The 13,128-nt window shown below is 43.8% G+C and overlaps 1 protein-coding gene across 2 annotated transcripts in view; it reads right to left on the bottom strand.

Moving 5' to 3' along the window:
• Positions 1 to 840: 840 nt before the first annotated feature.
• The window catches only part of LOC144952706 (uncharacterized), a 34,874-nt gene continuing 22,586 nt past the window's right edge, over positions 841 to 13,128 (bottom strand). For both annotated transcript variants that reach the window (XM_078883187.1, XM_078883188.1), the window contains exon 4: positions 841 to 9,151. In XM_078883187.1, the coding sequence (XP_078739313.1) occupies positions 7,113 to 9,110 (1,998 nt within the window). In that variant the 5' untranslated portion in view covers positions 9,111 to 9,151 and the 3' untranslated portion in view covers positions 841 to 7,112. The remainder of the gene's footprint in view (positions 9,152 to 13,128) is intronic.

Here is a 13,128-nt window from a genome sequence, read left to right as displayed (position 1 = left end):
TGCACGTTTTGCAAGCGTAGAGAAGGGAGGGAATTACCGTGGCCAAAAAGACCTGGAGCTTCATGCGGAGCAAGAGACCAGGTAGCTTCCACACAGCGGAACGCAGCCGATGAAAAGATAATGGCGCTCGACTGATTCGGAGTGAGACCTTTGCTGTTAAACCGGAGCCGGTCATAAGCACACTGGCTAGGTATGGGAATCTCGGCAATCTCTACACAACTGCCGCATCACCAATTGTGAGTTGTAGGGGTGGATTGTTCGATGGTACAAAATACCCAGGCAGGTGCTTAGTTTTGGTCGGGCTGATGGTAAGGCCCCACCTCTTAGTGGCAAGCTCCAGGTTCAGCAGCAGTGAGCAGCAATGACCAGAGCATCGACATATATAACATGGTTGAGCAATAGGGAGGCATCCCTTGACCGCACCCGGGCATCGATCAGCCTCTCATTGTATCTGTACCATATGGTAATTCCTCGGGCACAGCCATTGAAGGCTTCATGAACTACGTGGTCAAAAGATATGTTAAATAATGTGGAGCCAGAGGACATCCCTGTCACACCCCAAGGTGTAGAGGGAATGGCTCTGACTGACGGCCACGTAGTTTGACGCGGGGCCGCTCACCATCATGAAGGTCCTTAAGGATCGTGAGCAAAGTTTGAGGGACTCCGAAAGCATGAAGAACAACCCAGAGGCCAGGCCTACTGATGGTATTATAGGCCTTGAGCAGGTCAATAAAGCACATTCACTCACACGCACACATGGTATCTCGGCCTCGCTGTGCGCTGCGTTGCACCGCTAGTTGAGTAGATAACCTTGCGTTCAATAAACCCTCGGAGCCAGGATGAACGTCCAACTGCAATCGTCATTTATTGATTGTAACAAGGTAAAACTGGTGAGAAAACAGATACAGCATCTGTTATAATCCGAAAACACCAACACAATGAACACCACAGCATCAGAACATTGTCTTAGATAACAATAGATCCTGGACGAACCAGGCCCCTACATTACCACTGAACAGCTAGACAAGAGCACAAGCCGGTGCGTTGCATACAGGCACATCGTGTATTCATCCCACTGCATCCCAAATGTACAGCATTACACATAACACTAAACTGTGGATGAGATGCTTCGTCATCTTTACTCTCAGGATCGCAACATAGGCACAAGTCTGACTCGACCTACTAAATCACAAGTAACATCCACAATAAGGAAAGTCGCAGGCTTCGTTACTAACTAGGCCTCGTATTTACTACAACACCTTAACGGCACTATAAAGGCATTTACATCACTATAACGGCCATTCCAACATTACAACAGCAATGCCAATATAGGAATATAAACAACTTACAGATAATGCTTCTTAAGCTCCCACAATGGACAAGTGCGGCTGTGGTCTCACTGAGATGCGATGCGTGCCGCCATCTTGAATTATCAGTAAGATGACAGAAGCCCGCGTGGTTCACTGAAAATCTAAAATCGTCACTTCCTGGTCACGTGACCAAAATTAGCATAAAAAACAGGAACTTCCTGTGAACGTACGCTTCACATCTGCCGTGAGGCAAGACACATGAGGGATTTGGCTCTCAATCGGTGAGGTTTACGTAAAAAAAAAAATTAGCCAGGAACCACGCCGTAAGCCCCATGCTTGGCATAGGCTATTCCTTTTCCACGTCCGTCACCTTCAAATTAGTTAAATTACCTATTTTGTGCGATTTTGCTATATTTATTAAAAAATTTAAGCGACATCGACTGTACCAACTCGCGCGCATTCGGTAGGGGGGCAGACCCTGCCAAATGATACGTGTTTGGTGGGGGGACATTTTGTTTTACGCGTTTTACATGCAATAAATATACACATAAAGCTGCAGGTTTTTCTTCGCAGTGTGATGTCCTCTTCGCCCCCCCCCCCCCCCCCAACACGATGCGTGCAGTTTATACTACAGAGTCCCTACATAATTATAGTGCTTAGATAGCATTATTTTTGCACTGGTCGGGGGATGGTGGGGCGGGGGGGTGCGGGGGTAGTGGCCCAGCCCCCAGCCTGGCAACGTGCCACCTCCGCCGGCTCAGCAATGTAGGCCAGGACAGGTGCTCCACACGGGACTAGGCCTCACCACGGCCTTGCTTCTTACGCTACAATCACGTACGTACAAAACTGTTATTTTAATTATCACCTTTCTTCATACATATAAGTCTCCGCGTGCACTTGCGAGGGATTTGGCTCCCAAACGGTGGCGTTTATGGCCAAAAAAAATTTGCCAGCCAGCACGCCCTAAGTCCCGCGGTGGGAATAGGCTATTCCTTTTTCACGTCCATCACCTTTAAATTTGTTACATTAGCGATTTAGTGGGATTTCGCTATATTTATTTCGCAACAACGACCGTACCAACTCACGCCAATTGCGTGGTGGGGGGGCGGACCCTGCCAAGTGATGCGCGTTCGGTGGAGCTCACACCAGACATTTTATTTCACGCATTTAACATGCAATAAATATACACATAACGCTGCGGCTATTTCTTCACAGTCTGATGTCCTCTTCGCCCCCCCCAACACAATGCGTGCAGTTACTGCGATAAAGTCGTTAGATATTAATATTACTACAGCACTTACATAGTATTATGGTGGGGGGGGGGGGTAGTGGCCCAGCCCCCAGCCTGACAATGTGTCACCTTTTTCCGGCTGGGCAATCTAGGCCTCACCACGGCAATGTAAAGTACAATTTTATTGAATATTTCATTGTTAACTATTACCAAACAAATAAGTTGCCAAATATTACAATAATGTTTGTGTGCAGATAAGAACAAATAAGTTGCCAGATATTACAATTATTTTCTTTGTGTGCAGAAAAATACTTTTTCATTATTAGGTTCCTACATATTTCCTTTTTTAGCTTCATTTTTATGACGCTGAGACCGTGTACTGCCAGTCTATGCTGTGGACTGCTGCCTGCTGTTTAAATAACGTCAGCACACTGGCACTCTATTATCTACACTGCAAATTTAGCTTTTGCCCATTATGAGTGTATGCCAGTCTATCATCTGTTGCCTGCTTCTTTACCTCACTCAGTGTACTGCCAGCCTTTCATGTCGACTGTATCCTGCTTTTTCAGCTGCTGCCCGTATTGCCAGCTTTTTATGTCGACTGTAGCAATGCTTATGTCATTGAGTCCGCGTACTGCCACTCTATAATCTAGACTGTAGCCTGCTTCTCAACTTGTGCGTACTGATGCTCTTTCATGTACACTTATTTCAGCTTATTTCTTCTATGCATTTCTACTGTTTCGATTGCTCACGTCACGCTATTTACTGATACGTAGTACTGCAATGCTCATAGCTGTTCCATCATCGGGGAATGCTGTGCACGTCGATGTGTGTGATTCGATGTGTCTGTGTTAGTTGATGTGTGTGCATGGCTCCATGTCAGTGTGTAAGTCAATGTGCGTTTGTGTTTATGTGTCAGTCGATGTGTGTGTGTACGTCCGTGTGTGTCAGTCATTATGTCTGTATGTTAGTCCACATGTGTGTGTAAGTCCATACATGTGTGTGTAAGTCCATACATGTGTGCGTGTCACTCGATGTAAGTCAATGCGTGTGTGTGATGTGTGTAACTCCATGTGTATCTAAAGTGGATGTCTATGTGTGTGTAAGTCCATATGTGTGTGTGTAAGTCGATGTCTGTCTGAGTCCATGTGTGTGTGCGCATGCAAGTCGATGTGTTTCTATGTGTGTGGGTCGATGTCTGTGTGTAAATTTCGATTTAAAGCTTTCGTGACTGCAGGGATTCATCTTCTTGGTTCTTTCGGTAAAGTCACGTAGAAGGGAAGTAATAAAATAATAAAAATACAACAATAAAATAATTCTCACGACGTTCCAGGTCTGTCGCCTCGACAGACCTGGTTTTCACCTGAGGACGGCTGCTTGCATTGTGGCCGAAACGTCGTGAGAATTATTTAATGTTTTATTATTATTTTATTACTTCCCTTCTACGTGACTTTACCGAAAGAACCAAGAAGTCTGTGTGTAAGTCGGTGTGTGTCTGTCTTTTTCGCCCGGGCAACGCCGGGTACCTACCGCGAGTAGTATATATTCCATTATTTTGGTTTGTGTGTTCACAACTAATTTTTTGTTTGTTTCTAACTTGCCCATTACTTTCTTATTTATTATTCTGTTAACTCACGTAAAAATACACCTATTTTGGAAAATATCACCTTCCTATTATTACTTTACTTATCTTCACTTACAGCTTTCGTCACTTCAGGAATTCATATTCTTTGCCTCTTTCTGTTATGTCACATAGCTACAAATATTTTAATAAAGTCCGTACATAATAATATGATTTGAAGCTTTCGTGACTGCAGGAATCCATACTCTTTGGTTCTTTCAGTAAAGTCCCGTAGGTATAAAATAAATCACGTTTCGGGCGCAACACAAGCATCCATCAGCGTCTATCATGTTGATGATGGACGCTTGTGTTGCGCCCAAAACGTCGCGATTTATTTTATACCTGACTTTACCAAAAAAAAACAGAGTATGTAATATTATAGTGCTTACATGGCTTTTTTGGTGCACGGGCGGGGGAATGGTGGGGGGGGGGGACGGCCCAGCCCCCAGCCTGGCAACGTGCCACCTCCGCCGGCTCGGCAAGCTTGGCCAGGACGGGGGCTCCGCACGGGACTAGGCCTCACCACGGCTATGGCAAGTAGCTACATTCACGTCCGTACAAAAGTTTTTTTAATTCATCACCTTGGTAATATTCTATTATTTTTTTGTGCTCGTTTTTTTTGGTCGTAACTTGCCCAATACTTTCATCTTTATTATTGCGTCAACTCACGTTAAAATACATCTATTAATGCAAAGGGAATATTCTATTGTTTTTTGTGTGCTCACAACAAATATTTTCGGTTCATAACTTGCCCATTACTTTAATCTCTATTGTGTCAACTCACCTTCAAATACACCTATTTATGCAAATATCACCTTCCTATTATTACATTACTTATCTTGACTTACAGCTTTCGTAACTGCAGAATTTCATATTCTTTGCCTCTTTCTGTTACGTCACGTAGCTACAAACATTTAAATAATATTTGCAGTTGTCACAATGCCATACACACCATACAAATCGCACACCTAAAATGTGTTGCTTATAACTTGGCCATTACTTTAATCTTAATTATTGTGAACTCACATTCAAATACACCTATTTGTGAAAATATCACCTTCCTATTATTACATTACTTATCTTCACTTACATCTTTCGTGACTGCAGGATTTCATATTCTTTGCCTCTTTGTTACCTCATGTAGCTACAAACATTTTAAATAATTTAGCATTTGTCACAAAGCCATACAAATTGCGCAACAAATATCAGTCGAGCGGCATTGTCTTTTCATCGGTTGCGTAATGCTGTGTGGAAGCTACCTGATTCGTCGCTCTGCACGAAGCTTCAGGTCTTCTCGGCCACAGTCATTCCCTCCCTTCTCTATGCTTGCGAAACGTGGACCCCCCCTAATGGAACATCTTCGCCGGTTAGAAACATTTATGCTGGCCTGTCTACGATCCATCCTGGGTCTAACCAGGCTGGATTGTGTGAAGAGCTCACAAATCCTTTAAAGATGTGGACAAAGTCCACCAGTGAGCTCCTCCGGCAGGCAAGGCTGCGTTGACTGGCCCATGTAGCCCGCATGCCTAAACAGCTTTTGTTCGGCCGGATCGTGGGGACTAAACGGGCGCGGCGTGAGCTACCGAAGAGATGGAGTGATGTGGTACAGGAGGATGTGGAGCTGCGTGGACTTGCCGATGACTGCTACCAGTGCTAAGATCGGCCTCTGTGGAGGAGGCTTATGAAGGACGCTACTGTCCAGTTGGAGGCAGTCGTCCTCAAACGAAGGGCGGAGGAGCGACGCTCACAACAACGGGCGGAGCGCCGAGTGGCTAAAGCACAGCAAGTTGGCACAGTCGGAGGCACAGATGGTGCATCAGCCAGTCGTCCTGTCGCATCTGGGTCTGCCCTGTCACCCCCTGCCAGCGGGCGTTCGACACTTCACGTGGCCTCAAAGTGCACATAGCCTGCCACAAGCGCCGTGGTGACGTCACCACCACTGAGTGCCGAATGGCGGTTGTTGTATGGTAGTGATCTTTTTTACACTTTTCATTTTTTTTCTATCTACATGACTTTATCGACAGACAATGAATGTACATTTATAATGTTTGTGTGCAGACTACTAATTTTACTATTCCTTGCTTCTTTCGCTCAACTCATGTACACAGAAACATGGTATTTTAATGATCTTGCAAATAATCACATATTTTTGTTGGCTATTGCGTCAAATCACGTTCATAGAAACCCATTTTTAAAATAATCAGCTGGCAAATATTACAATCATAATGTTTGTGTGCAGACAATTATTTTTTCTGTTCCTTGCTTCTTCCGCTAAACTCATATACATTTAAAGTGTGTGCAAGTCGATGTGTCTTTTTCGCCCAGGCAACGCCGGGTTCCGTTTGTCCATCATAAAAATTATAAAAGCCTTTCAGAAGTCCTGAATCAAAAAGTTATAGAAAGTGGGTGTAAAAAGTTGATCTAAAGGGTTCCAAATGCTGTCTACCCCTCCTTCTCATATTTCTTTTTACCCCCCACGCTCCGCCCTACTGGCACTCATGTCCATTTGCATGTCGGTACCAAGTCACCTTGTACCACAAAGGGACAGCTGCCACTTAGGCTCGCCGTTGAACGATTGAGATGGAATGATCCAAGCCCCTGTTAGTTGCTGAAGCATTTCACCTTTGATTAGCAATAATGGCCGCGTACAGTGAGAATGAAATAAAGCATATATGCAAACGCCAATCATCAATAAAAATATTATAACACGTTGAATGCTACGGAGGTTTTTTTGTCTCCCACTCCTGCTTACAGATCTACCCAACCTCAGAGTCCACACATGCTGGCCGCTTCTACTCTGCATCCTCCAAAAAGTCCACCTCCACAAACTGCTGGGTTTAATTTCACTCAGTCCGCAGCCTCCTCCAGCTTCACATAATTGACTACTTGGAAGTTAAATCCTTGTAATGGGAAAGGCCTGTGAATGAAATTGAACTTCTTTATCCTAAGTTCAATGATACACGTCTACTTGGTCTCCATTTGACTCAGTAGTGCCTAAAAAATCCACCCACACCTCCACATCCACAAATTTCTCGGAGTTGCCTCGCTCTGCCTCAGAGTCCACAGTCTCCTCTAGCTTCACACTGCCTCCATCGACATTAAGGTCAGATTTTGGAGTTGAATCTTCATCCTCACATTTCACTATCACTTCACTCTTTACCATCACTTCTTCGCTCTTCATTTTCACCGATTCAAATTTCATTTTCACTTCTTGACATTTCGCCTTCACTCCTGGCCACGTTTCATATCTCAAATGTTTTTCTGGTTCTTGTTTCATGAGGGATGGACTAATTGCAGTACTTTGACTTTCACAAGCCGATTTCAGATACATTTCCTGATGAATCGATTGCTGCTTATTTCGATCCCCGAACTGTCGAAAACCCTTCCCACACAGAGTGCACTTGAAGGGTGTCTCTCCTGAGTGACTTCTCTGGTGTATTTTAAGATGTGATGACCGTGCAAATTCCTTACCACACAAAGTACACTTGAAGGGTTTTTCTCCTGTGTGTGTTTTCTGGTGTGTTTTAAGATTTGATGACGTTAGAAATGTCTTGCCACACAAAGTATACTTGAAGGGTTGATCTCCTGTGTGTGTTCTCTGGTGTTTTTTAAGATATGACTGTGAAAAGTCCTTCTCACACACAGTGCACTTGAAGGGGTTCTCTCCGGTGTGTGTTCTCTGGTGTATTTTAAGATGTGATGACTCTGTAAACGCCTTCCCACACACAGTGCACTGGAAGGGTTTCTCTCTCGTGTGTGTTCTCTGGTGGCCCTGAAGAATTGATGACCGTGCAAATGCCTTACCACACAAAGTACACTTGAAGGGTTTTTCTCCTGTGTGTTTTATCTGGTGTCTTTTAAGATGTGATGAATGTGCAAATGCCTTCCCACACACACTGCACTTGAAGGGTGTTTCTCCTGTGTGTATTCTCTGGTGTCTTTTAAGATATGATGACTGTGCAAACGCCTTCCCACACAGAGTGCACTTGAAGGGTGTCTCTCCTGAGTGACTTCTCTGGTGTATTTTAAGATGTGATGACCGTGCAAATGCCTTGCCACACAAAGTACACTTGAAGGGTTTTTCTCCCGTGTGTGTTCTCTGGTGTGTTTTAAGATTTGATGAAGTTAGAAATGCCTTGCCACACAAAGTACACTTGAAGGGTTGCTCTCCTGTGTGTGTTCTCTGGTGTTTTTTAAGATATGATGACTGTGAAAATTCCTTCTCACACACAGTGCACTTGAAGGGTTTCTCTCCCGTGTGTGTTATCTGGTGTATTTTAAGATGTCCTAACTGTCCAAATGCCTTCCCACACACAGTGCACTTGAAGGGTTTCTCTCCGGTGTGTGTTCTCTGGTGCACCTGAAGAATTGATGAATGTGCAAACACCTTCCCACACACAGTGCACTTGAAGGGTGTCTCTCCTGTATGACTTCTCTGGTGTATTTTAAGATGCGATGACTCTGGAAATGCCTTCCCACACACAGTGCACTTGAATAGTTTCTCTCCTGTGTGTGTTCTCTGGTGGCCCTGAAGAATTGATGACTGTGCAAATGCCTTGCCACACAAAGTACACTTGAAGGGTTTTTCTCCTGTGTGTTTTCTCTGGTGTCTTTTTAGATGTGATGAATGTGCAAATGCCTTCCCACACACAGTGCACTTGAAGGGTGTTTCTCCTGTGTGTATTCTCTGGTGTGTTTTAAGATGTGATGACTGTGCAAAGGCCTTCCCACACACAGTGCAATTGAAGGGTCTCTTTCCTGTGTGTGTACTCTTGTGTGTATTAAGATGTGATGACTTTGCAAATGCCTTCCCACACACAGTGCACTTTAAGGGTTTCTCTCCAGTGTGTGTTCTCTGGTGGACCTGAAGAATTGATGAATGTGCAAACGCCTTGAAACACACAGTGCACTTGAATGGTTTCTCTCCCGCTGAGTGTCTTTGCTCCATTTGACCGATTCTGTACAGCAAAGTGGCAGAGGAACTGGCAGCTGCAGACAGAAAACAGTAATATCCACACAATGTATGTCAGCATATAAGCATATAAATGTATATAGTCACATGTGATATTCACATATTATAGACAAGAACACTCAAATATTCATGAAAAATAAAATAACAATCACCCACATTTCATCACAGGCTGTTTTAAGGCACGTGCTATTATTGACCATCAGCTCTTGGCCTGGCATAGCAGGCATCATCAATACATCTGTGCTGTAGCAGATGGACAGAAAATACAGGAGACCCTTGAATATTGTGGGGGTTACATTCTTGGAAAGTGCCGCAAAAGCCAAAACAGCAATATTAAATACTTACCTGAACAATGGGTTAGGTAATCGGCAACCAAAAATACACATCAAAATTTAAATAAGTAATATACTCTATGCAAAATAAGCTAAAAACCGTATGCAAAAACATTAAATAAATAGGAGTAGAAATACTGAATACTGTACTTACGATGATGTCTGTGCTTGAGTGGGGAGCGGTAGTGCTACGGTGAGTGTGCTGCGCTATGAACCCGGCGACCCGAGTTCGATGCTCACTCACGCCCAACACTAATGATCATTATCTGAATTGGCCCTGGGCCTTCTCTAGGTCGACTCCGCATCAAATAAGTACCTGGTGCATTGTGTAAACATCGCCACTGGAGAGAAAAAGTGTGCCGTGCCAGCCTTTATAGGTGCTACTCGAGAAAATACATTTAACTAACTTTCCCTTTCTTGAAGAAACCGTTGTTTCGGAAAATGAAGGACTGACCATCGCAACTGAAGTGACAAAGCATTTGCAACAGTAGAGTGACTCTTTCCAAGGATATTTTTCCACGGGAAATCTTGATGTGGCAAATAAATAAACAATTACGAGCCAATTATTGAATCCAAATGGAGGTTGAGACAACAGAGCTTGATAATTTCTGGTGTGCTCAACTATCACTGTTTCCACAATTGGCAAAGACAGAGCTGGAGATCCTTGTGCCATTTGTGATTACATACTTGTGTGAGATTGGATTATCATCATTCCTACACATCAAAACAAAGGCCAGAAACTGCTGAAATGCAAGGCATGAGTGTGGCTTTTTCAAAAAGGTTCCTCATTTTTCGAACATCAAATTAACAAAAGCAACAGCAGAGAGTCCCTGAGCCGGTGAATTTAAAAGAAGGGTGTACTTTTTCATGTGTAGAGTAATAGTGCTGGCTGCTTTCATGGCAGTACACACGTCAGCAGGCGACAGGATACACGGGGGGAAGACAACTAGGGCAGAGTTCATGGAGGGGTCCATCTGGAAGCCCTGGGAACCTGCTTGTAGGTTCCAGAAGGGGGGGGGGGGGGCATGGCCAGGGCGAGCAAGGCCATGTCGGGAGCATAAGAGGGAGCCCTGGGCGAGAGCTCGGGGCTGTTACTGGAAGTGGATACCCTCGCCGTGCTGTCGTCTCACTAGCTAGACAGACTGCCAACTGTTCTAGCAAGATAGTGCTGTCAACGATAGACGGTTGTGTGATATATAGCGTACACCCATGTAGGGTGCGTGTAGTCCCCATTGTGTGGAATAAAGGTGCCTCCAATTACTACCATCTCCGAACTGCGTCACTACACATGTAGTGACTAACTCGGAGACGATAAGACTTGGAGGGGCACTTCTTTATTCACAAGCGCCATCGGGGTTAATACTCATATAATTAGTCCATCTATTTTAGACGCTACTCTGTCAGGACAGTTGGTCGGCTGCCTGACTGGTGACGCCCCAAGATGGTGAAGACTGAGATGATGACAACGATGGTGAAGATGACAAGAAGAATGGTGAAGACGACGAGAAGAATGGTGACAAAGACTTCAGCAGCACGACGGGGATCCCACTTCAACAACAGCCCTGAGGTCCCCTATAGAGGCTCCTCTTATACTGTCAGAGTGGCCTGGCTCCGTCCCCGGCCACGCCCCCTTTCTGGAACCTACCAGTGGGTTCTTGGTGTGCCCCTTCTGTGACCTTTCCCCTAGATCCCCGTCTGGTGTATAACCTGGCATGCTGATGCCAGGGCTGCCGTAAGCCGCAGATCCCTCTCCCTGCAAGGAGCCAGCGCTATGCTACTACCCTATGCTACTACCCTATGCCACTACACTACTATTCTATGCCACTACACATGTATTCTTAATTTTACTCTGACATTAAAATAAGTATATAATTATACCTCTTTCATTTTATAGTTGCAATATATCTTAAATTTAAAGAACTGACCTACTTCAAAGATCTTCTTGGTTCTTTTGGTAAAGTCACGTAGAAGGGAAGTAATAAAATAATAAAAATAAAACGTAATAAAATAATTTTCACGATGTTTCGGCCACCACGCAAGCAGCTGTCCTCAGGTGGAGAACAGGTCCGTCAAGTAGACAGAGTCTGAATGTCACGCTCCAGGCTTGGAGCGACTATTTATGCTGGGATGGAGGGGCGAAGAGCGTCTTGACAAAATAATTTGCATATCAAGAGGAATTTAGCATATTTATGGGAAATGCAGATATGCGATTAGCATTACTTGTGAAATGCGTAGGAGGTTTGGCGAGGGGTTTAAAGTCATTATGCCCATGCATTAAACAGGATTAGCAGCATCAAAGGGAGGGAGTAAGGTCAGAATTAATAAAGGGAAGGAATGTTAATAATATGGCGCCGCAGCAACTAATATGCTTATTGACTATACCTTGTCATATTACACTATGTTTTATTCTACCCACTCAACTGTATAGCACACTGCTATATATTCACTATAAAATTACGATACTATATATTACCTTATACATTGTATTAAACATTACACTTTAATACTATTTATTATTATTATATAATATGCTATACACTATACCATAAACCGTCGCGTGAAAGGTACTAAGAGGAAGCAACGAAATATGTCAATGGGAGAATGGTGGTAGGAAGCTTGAAGCGGAGCAAAGAATCCATTCCCTGCGGAGGGCATATCAATAGGAATTTAGCATATTTATGGGAAATGCAGATATGCGAATAGGAGAATTGGCGAGGGGTTTAAAGTCATTATGCCCATGCATTATGCAGGATTAGCAGTATCAAAGGGAGGGAGTAAGGTTAGAATTAATAAAGGGAAAGAATGTTAATAATATGGCGACGCAGCAACTAATATGTTTTTAGACTATACATTGTAATATTACACTATGTATTATTCTACCCACCCAACTGTATACCACACTGCTGTATATTCACTATACAATTACGATACTATATATTACCTTAAACATTGTATTAAACATTACACTTTAATACTATTTATTATTATACAATATGCTATACTCTATACCATTGACCGGCGCGTTAAAAGGTACTAAGAGGAAGCAACGAAATATGTCAAAAGAGTGGTGGTAGGAAGCTTGCACCAGAGCAAAAAATCCATTCCCTGCGGAGAATACAGGATATATAGTCAATATCAGTGAGTGGAACGCGGCCTGAAAGTCACCGTAAGCGTGGACACAATCAGTTAAGATCCGAAATGGTTTATTACGTCCTTCCAATGATTGCTAAGCTGGAATCCATCTTCTCAGTTGAAATTGTCTCTGTGTTTGTATATGTGGATCGCCTCATGAAAGAATCTCTCATGGTAGCCAGATGGCTTGCAGATAACCTCTGTCTTGGAGAAGTCAATATCATGTGAACCCACTGAATTGTAACAATGATCTGCCCACGGCTGAGGTGTTTGTCCTACCGTGTTTCAAGTCTGCTTTATGTTCACGGATGCGGTCCGAGACATGTCGTTTACTTTCTCCAATGGAACTGCTACCACAGAGGCAACTTAGTTTGTAGACGCCAGGGTACTGTGTGTCTGGAACCACATCTTTTACAGACGGGACCAAATCACGGATTTTATGTACTGTGTTGAATCGGACCTGGATCTTGTGTTTAATCAGGATTTTGGAGATCTTTTTTGTGACCCCAGCAATGTAGGGTAAGGTGATG

Source organism: Lampetra fluviatilis, chromosome 69 (genome assembly GCF_964198595.1).
Source record: "Lampetra fluviatilis chromosome 69, kcLamFluv1.1, whole genome shotgun sequence".
Classification (NCBI taxonomy): Eukaryota; Metazoa; Chordata; class Hyperoartia; order Petromyzontiformes; family Petromyzontidae; genus Lampetra; species Lampetra fluviatilis.
This window is presented reverse-complemented; position numbering and strand designations above follow the sequence as displayed.